Here is a 7,939-nt window from a genome sequence, read left to right as displayed (position 1 = left end):
TGCTGCTGCTGTTGCTCGTGGCTTGCATGCAGGAGGCCTCAGAAAACCCGTTGTTGCTGTGGGGCCCCGCCACATCTTTAGAGCCGTCTGTGGCTGCCCAAAGCTCCACCGAAGGTTTTGCTGCCAGCAGCAGCGCCAGCAAGTTGGGGGGCGCAGCTGGCTGGCTGATTGCGCGGCGAAGGAGAGCAGCAGAAGCAGCGACCCTGTGCAATCCATTGAGCAGCAGCAGCACAAGAGAGCAGCAGCAGCACAAAATCGCCACACAGGAAGCTCAAGGTGCAGCAGCAACGGGAGGAGCGCTCAAGAAGGACAGAAGCAGCAGCTCTTCTGCCTCTAGAGCGGCCTGTCCAGCTGTGCAGCAGCTCGAGCTGCTGCTGCGCTGCGCTGTAGCAACCTGCCCCTCTCTTTTGTGTTTCTGCTTGTGAAATGGCACTCTCTGCATGCATGCGGGGCTGTGTAGGGCCCTACAGTCCCCCAGGGAGGCAGCTGCAGAAGCAACTGACCAGTGGTCACACAGCAGCCGGCGCGGAACAAAAGCAGCTGAGAAAGTGCAGCAGAAGCAGACTGCCAGCCGCTGCAGCAGCTCCTTAAGAGACAAACTCTCTACTGAGCTCAAGGCAAGGGACAGCAGGCCCTCAGCAGCGCCTGCCTCCGTGCCGCTGCTGCTGCGCTGCTTTGCAGCAGCCTTTTTTTTTTTTTTTTTTTTTTTTTTCATCAAAGAAGAGGCGCCCCCGCTGCTGCAGCTCGCTGGCAGCGACGCGGCTTGCAGCTGAAAGAGGAAGCAGCTGGCTGCTGCCTCGCCGTCTGCTGCTTCTGCAGGCAGCAGCAGCAACGCTTGTGCAAACAAAGGCCCCAAGGCTGGCAGCAGATTTGCATTTGTCCTTTTGCTTCCTGAGGACTCCAGGCCTAGGGAAAAAAAGGAATAAAAGGACTCCAGCAAAATTCGGCTAAGAGGCAGCAGCCAAGCAGCCGCAGCTGCAGCATCCCGGACTTCATTGCTTCCTGGATCTGTTTGCTGCTCCCCCCAAGAGTCTCTCTTCCTCTTCCCCAAAGGGCCAGCCTGTCTGCTGCTGCTGCTGCTGCTGCTGTTTGCTTCGCCCTCCAGCCCCAGAATGGCTCGCCAGAGACCTGCGACGGAGACAGCGGGCGGCGGCTGCAGAGCTGCTGCTTCGCCGAGGGCCAGCAGCAGCGTTTGGTTGATGAGACTTTTCGCAGCAGCAGCTGCTGCTCCTCCTGCCTTGAGGCTTTCTGTGTTTGCTGCTGCTGCTTCTTTTGCTTCCTCCAGCTGGCCTTGCTTCCTGTCTTCTCCCGTGTCTTTCTCCGTTGCTTCGAAGGGCTGCGCGTCGCCTGTGCCCTGCAGAACAGCAGCAGCTGCTACTGCTGCAGCGGCGGTCTCTGCTGCTGCTGCCCGCAGCAAAGCCCGCAGCGCGGCTCCGAGAGCTGCAGCAGCTTTCGGCAGCAAAGCCCGCGGGAGGGCCCCGGCTTCTGCATGCAGCTTGAATAAAGAAATGGAAATATTCTCTATGAGTCTGCAGAAAGAAGCAGGCAGCAACAGTACTTTCTCAACTTTGCTGCTCTGGGACTCTTCTACAGGCAAACCAGGTAGCTCTTCTGGGGGCTGCAATTCGCCCTCAGGCTCTTGCTGCTGCTGCTGCTGCTGCTGCGCCTGGGGAAAGACGCGGCGGCGTTTGGCGTCGGCTGTTTCCTCTGAAAGCGCGGAGCCAGCAGCTGACACTTGAGCAGCAGTACCAGCAGGTGCTGCTGCTGCTGCTGCGGCAGGGGCAACCGAAGAAGCAGCAAAAGAAACACTTTTTTCCCCCAGCAGCAAACACAATGTCTCTCCAGCAGAAGACAGAAAGTGAAGAGTTTGCTTCGCTACAGATGGGCCATGGCGCTGCTGCCAGGCGGGGCCGCAGCCAGTGCTCGCCAGAAGGAGGCAGGCCCTAGCAGCAGCAAGCCCTTTCTGCTGCTGCTGCTGCTGCTGCTCTGCAGCAGATAACATGCCTATGTAGTGCGGCACGAGCAGCGCCCTGCATCCTTGCTGCTGCCACCAACTTTCAGGCTGAGACACAGCCTCTTTTGCTGGCAGCAAACTGGCGCTGCAGAGCTCAGAGACAAGGCGGGCCCCAAAGAGCTGCAGCGGGACAGCGCACAGCAGCAAGGGCCTCTTTAGTTTCTCGTCGCAGCTGCTGCTGCTGCCGCGGATGCTGCTGCTCCCCGCTGCTGCTGCTGCTCCTGCTGCTGCTCCTGCTGCTGCTGCTCCTGCTGCTGCTGCTCCTGGCGCCCCCAGAGCCACTGAGCCACACAGGCACCGCATTATGCGGGCTAGGGCCCGCCTTGCTGCATTTGCAACGGAGACTTGAGGCGAGGCGGCTAAGCCAAGCAGGCGGTCTAGCAGGGTGCCCCACCTGCTGCACTGTTTGCTGCTGCTGCTGCTGCTGCTGCTGCTGGCTGCGCAGTAGGCAGGCCCCCCCAGCTTGTTTGGGGGAAGCTCCCCCTCCCCCGCCGCCTCCAATGCAGCAGCAAACTCCTGGGAAATATCTTTGTCTAGAAAAGGTGCAAAGGTCTCTGCCCCGGCGGCCAGGAGGGCTAAGGCAGCAGGCTGCAGCAGCTGCTGCTGGTATGACTTCGCGCTTCCTTGGGGGCCCCCGGGGGGGCCCCCCTGGGCTCCTCCCTGGCCTTCGGGGGCCCCCAAAGTCACGGCGTAGGCATAGACGCGGCCCCACACCTCTGCAGGCAAAAGGGCCCCCAGGGTTTTGTGGCTGTGCAGCAGCTGCTGCAGCGCCTCCAGGGCCCCCAAGGCCTCCGTGGGGGCTGCGCTGAGCTTCCCTTCTGGGGCCCCCAGGCGGCAGGTGATTTGCTGCAGTACTGGCAGTAGCCAGGGGCCAGTCAGCTCGGGGTAGTTCCGCAGGCGGCTCAGCAGCGCAGCTGCACAGCACACGCAAGCAGCAGCAGCAGCAGCAGCATTTGACTTGCTTTACTTCTACTCTAGCTGCACCTACTGAGCTCATCACGGAAGCTCCGGGTCTTCTGAAGACTTGGGAAAGGCGCCCACCCAAGAGCAGCAAAAGCTCGGCGCGGACAGTAGAGCCCGCCCGCTTGTCGCTGCAGCTGAGTTCTGCTGCTAGGCGGTGCAGCAGGTGCTGCAGCGCAGCAGCAGGCAGAGGCAACGCAGTCCAGGGGGGGCCCCAGGGGCCCCCACTTGTCTCAGGAGCAAAGGCCGCCCGCAGAAGCCTCAGCGCCGCCTGCTTGACCTTGTGGGCCGGGTCCACAGCTGCAGCGCTGAGACAGCTTTCCTGCATACACCAGACACAGCAGAGTGCGCAGCAGCAGGAGCAGCAGCAGCAGCGGTGAAGTCAAGCCACGAGAAGCTTAGAACAGCCCCTGTCTGGGGCAGCAAGATCAGCTGCCAGCCCCCTGAACTTACTGTTAGCTCCGCAAGGGCCTCAGAGTCCACAGGGGCAGCAGCTGGGAGTTCAAGTGAGACAAAAGTGCGGCAAAGGTCCAGCGCGAGCTTCTTGAGGGTCACTTGCTGCGGCCCCTTCTGCAGCGCAGCGGCAGCAACAGTTCCCAGCAAGCCTTCCTTGCCCAGGAGAGCCTGAGTGAGAGCTGCTGCTGCAGCGGCTTGGGGGGGCCCCCAGCCCTGCGCGTCTTTGGCTAGGGCGAGCTCCACACTCCATTTTTCTTGAATTTCTTTTGCACACGCCTGCAGTCCCGCTGCGATTGCCTCAAGTGTGCCGTCTTCAGAGGCTCCAGGCAAAGAGCCATCTGCAGAAAACTCTAAAGACTTTTGCCATTTCAAGTTCAAGGCAAATATCTCGCGGGAAAGCTGAGAGGTGTTCATTCCCTGCAGCGCTGAAGACCAACCGCAGCCGAAACCATCTCAACAATCGATCGATGGTGGGGCCCAGAAGGCTTGGCAGGACACAAGTCCCTTTTATTTGACGCAGAAATGCAATTTAAATTATGTAAATTAATTACTTCGGGGATCTAGCGATTTGCAGAAGACAGAGAGAATAGCAACGCGAGCAGCCCAGCCGCTGCTGCTCTCTGGGACCGATGGGCGGAGCAGGCCATTTGTGGCTGACGACTTTTAACACATAAATAAATGAATTAGAGTTCGAAAGTATAAAATTCAAATAAGCTCGTTCGACACATTCTTATTAAAGCCTCCATCTGCGCCGTGTGCATGAAGCTGGTGCATACAACCAAGCAAGTCAACAGTGGCGATCTGCCCAGGGCACTAAGCAGCAAACAATTAAGGCATTTGCCACTTTGCAGCGCCATTGTGCACAAATTTGGCAGTCCCAGTTGATTTTCAAAACAAGTGAACAAACCAGCACCAGCCTATTAATTCGGTGGAACAGACTACTGCCAGGTCCCACATTGCGACCCACCAAACGCAGCTACTGGATAATTGCCACCGTAAGCCAATGCCGAGCTGGTAATAAAGCCTGAAACTATTCCAAGACATCCCCTTACGCCCTTACGACTGCAAACTTACCTACCAAGTCATTTACCCTTTAAAATGGGAACAAGTAGCACTCTGCTACTCAACCTCCCCACGCAACTCCGCACTACAGTGTCACTACTACGTCCTTCCACTACAAGTGAATTGTTCTTCGAAGTGGACTCTAAGATTCTAAGCTGAAGTGCTTTGGAGTAGACGCGGGAAAACATGTAACAGCAAAATCTTGATGCTTGAAGCTCAGAGTCTTGTTTGCCAGTTCCTGTGACTGGGACAGTTGCCCCACGCAGGAAGTTGTATCTAGAGAATCTGTGAACCCTCGCGATCACTTAACCATTTGAATTTCGAACATTTCGCACGAGACCATCGCCTGCATGCAGAAATGTTTGCACGTTCACTTCGCCGTTGCTGACTCCCTCACGCCCGCAAGCCACATGCAAACCTCTTAGTCGACCTCCTCCATCTTGGAGGCCTCGTCGGCAGCGCCCTCAACCTCCTCCAGAGGAGGAAGGTCATCATCCTTTGCCTCTTCATCATCATCAATGGAAAGACCCAACTTGATCATGCGGTGGATGCGCGCAGCAAACTGGGTGGGTTCCTCGAGGCTGAAGCCGGAGGTGAGGAGGGCCGTGTCGTACAGCAGCCAGATGAGATCCTTGACAGTCTTGTCGGACTTGTCGACGGCAGCTTTGTTTTTGATCTCAATCATAATGCTGTGGTGGCCGTTCACCTCCATGGTCTTCTTGCTGACCATGTAGCTGGTCATGCTGTTGTCCCGCAGCGCCTGAGCCTTCATGATCCGCTCCATGTTGGCGGACCAGCCAAACTCAGTGGTCACCAGCACGCAGGGGGAGTCGGTGATTCTGTTGGAGAGGACCACCTTGTCGACTTTGTCGTGCAGCACCTCTTTGATGAGTTTCAGCAGCGGCTCGAACTCGGCCTTCAGCTCTTCGAACTTCTTCTTCTCCTCCTCAGACTCGTCAATCTCAAGGCCCTCCTTCGTGCAGCAGCGCAGCTTGTGGTTGTCGAACTCCTTCAGCTGCTGCACTGCGTACTCGTCAATGGGGTCTGTCATGTACAGCACCTCGTAACCCTTCTTCGTCAGCTTCTCCAGGAATGGAGAGTTCGCCACAGTCTGACGAGACTCTCCAGTGATGTAGTAAATGTCCTTCTGGCCTTCCTTCATGCGGTCCACGTACTCCTTGAAGGACACCATGTCCTCTCCAGACTTGCTGCTGTGGAAGCGCAGCAGCTCAGCGATCTGCAAGCACACGCAAAGCACAGCACTTCACAGTTGCTCTCCGCGTTCGCTCTAGTAACATTTAATATCCCTCAATCTTCATTGAAATGAAGACATGAAATACAACTCCATTATAGAGCAGCCTTCCACAAAGACCATCAGTGGACTGAGTGTGGTTTGGGATATCCTCCGCACAGGCACCGCAATGCAGTGTAGGCGTGGTGCATGTTCCCGATCATCCCGGAGCCAAGTGAACTAATATAATAAAATTGCAAAAGCTGTGCCGCGGATAACGCAATCTACTCCCATGATCGCGGCAGTTTCACCGGTAAGCCAACAGGCAGGGAGAGATCTCAAGGTCCGCGTCTCGGCACCGACACCAAAGAACATGGGCCAAAGTGAACCAAGACGCATTATCCCAAGGTGTCTGGCCCTTGCGATACAACCTCCGATACAAACGGAAAACGCACGGGAATTTGCCTTGGAGATATAGGCCAGCTTACATGAATTGAAGTATTCATAAGAATCCACCATTTCCGTCCAACTGTGTGGCGTGAATTCCACATGCACCACTGGAGTAGATGTAAGATAAATCTCGAACGGGATCAAGAGGCGTGGAAACGAGCTCTTTTGCTTACCTTAGCGCGGTTGGCGCTGTCCTCGTGGATACCGAGCTTGAGGTTCTTGGAGAACTGCTCGTAGAACTTGGCGTAGTTTTCCTTCTTTTCTTCGATTTCGGCGAACATCTCGAGGCACTTCTTGACGAGGTTCTTGCGGATGACCTTGAGGATCTTGTTCTGCTGGAGGCTCTCCCTGGAGATGTTGAGGGGCAAGTCCTCGGAGTCAACAACACCCTTCACGAAGTTCAGCCACTCCGGGATGATGTCTTCGCAGTCGTCCATGATGAAGACGCGGCGCACATAGAGCTTGATGTTGTTGCGTTTCTTGCGGGTTTCGAAGAGGTCGAAGGGGGCCCTCTTGGGGACGAAGAGGAGAGCCTTGAACTCGAGCTGGCCCTCGACGCTGAAGTGCTTGACAGCCAAGTGTTCTTCCCAGTCATTGGAAAGGGACTTGTAGAAAGAAGCGTATTCCTCTTCAGTGACTTCCTCGGGCTTGCGCATCCAGAGGGGCTTCTGCTTGTTGAGCTGCTCCCACTCGCGGGTGACCTCCTTGACCTTCTTGGTCTTCTTGGTCTTCTCCTTCTTTTCCTCTTCGCCCTCCTTCTTCTCCTCGCCTTCCTTCTTCTCCTCGCCCTCCTTCTCCTCGGCCTTCTCGTCGGCCTTCTTCTCCTCCTCGTCCTCGGATTCCGTCACTTCGCGCTCGTGGGTCTTCTCGACGGCGAGCTCGATGGGGAAGGAAATGAACTCGGAGTGTTTCTTCACCAAGTCCTTCAGCCTGCGCTCCTCGAGGTACTCGCCCTGGTCCTCCTTCAAGTGCAGAATGATGCGGGTCCCGCGGCCCAGCGGCTCGTATTTGTCATCTTTTTGCACAGTGAAGGAGCCCCCGGCCGCGGACTCCCACACATACTGTTCGTCGTCGTTGTGCTTCGACACTACTGTCACGCTGTCCGCCACCAGGTAGGCTGAGTAGAAACCCACACCGAACTGGCCAATCATGGAGATGTCCCCGCCGGCCTGCAGTGCCTCCATGAAGGCCTTCGTGCCCGAGCGCGCGATGGTTCCCAAGTTGTTCACCAGCTCCGCCTTGGTCATGCCAATCCCGCTGTCCTCGATGGTCAGGGTGTTGTTGGCCTTGTCGGGGATCAGCCTGATGAACAGCTCCGGCTTCGTCTTCAGCTTCTCCGGCTCTGTAATTGCCTCATAGCGGATCTTGTCGAGAGCGTCGGACGCGTTCGAGATCAACTCACGCAGGAAAATCTCCTTGTTGCTGTAAAACGTGTTGATGATCAAGCCTGCACACACCACCGCCCACACGCGCACACAATCCCCCAATCACCAATCCCCTGCTTCCACAACGCCATACATCGTTCGGGATTTCACTTCCCGCAAACTTCGCTAAAACTCGAAGAAGGAAAGACACGCCACAGCCGGAGAAGACAGCGGCGACGCGATGCGTGGACAGCGCACGGCCACACTCCTCTGGCAATGCACGCCACCGGAAACAGCCCGCCAATAAGCCGAGATTATGAAAATAAAAACGCATTTATACGGAAACTCACTCATCAACTGCTGAATATCAGCGTTGAAGGCAAATGTCTCCTTGTTCTCCAT

At 56.6% G+C, this 7,939-nt stretch overlaps 2 protein-coding genes across 2 annotated transcripts; both read right to left on the bottom strand.

Moving 5' to 3' along the window:
* Positions 1 to 271: 271 nt before the first annotated feature.
* ETH_00007390 (uncharacterized protein) lies at positions 272 to 3,844 on the bottom strand (the record flags this gene model as incomplete). Its single annotated transcript, XM_013376667.1, has 3 exons — positions 272 to 2,928; positions 2,999 to 3,296; positions 3,428 to 3,844. The coding sequence occupies 3 exons, from the start codon at positions 3,842 to 3,844 to the stop codon at positions 272 to 274; spliced, it is 3,372 nt and encodes a 1,123-aa protein (XP_013232121.1).
* Positions 3,845 to 4,913: 1,069 nt separating this feature from the next.
* Positions 4,914 to 7,939, bottom strand: ETH_00007385 (heat shock protein 90; the record flags this gene model as incomplete). Its single annotated transcript, XM_013376666.1, has 3 exons — positions 4,914 to 5,729; positions 6,347 to 7,620; positions 7,888 to 7,939. 3 exons carry the CDS (start codon positions 7,937 to 7,939, stop codon positions 4,914 to 4,916), a joined length of 2,142 nt encoding a protein of 713 aa, XP_013232120.1.

This window comes from Eimeria tenella, genomic scaffold (assembly GCF_000499545.2).
Source record: "Eimeria tenella Houghton genomic scaffold, Eth_scaff39, whole genome shotgun sequence".
Classification (NCBI taxonomy): Eukaryota; Apicomplexa; class Conoidasida; order Eucoccidiorida; family Eimeriidae; genus Eimeria; species Eimeria tenella.
This window is presented reverse-complemented; position numbering and strand designations above follow the sequence as displayed.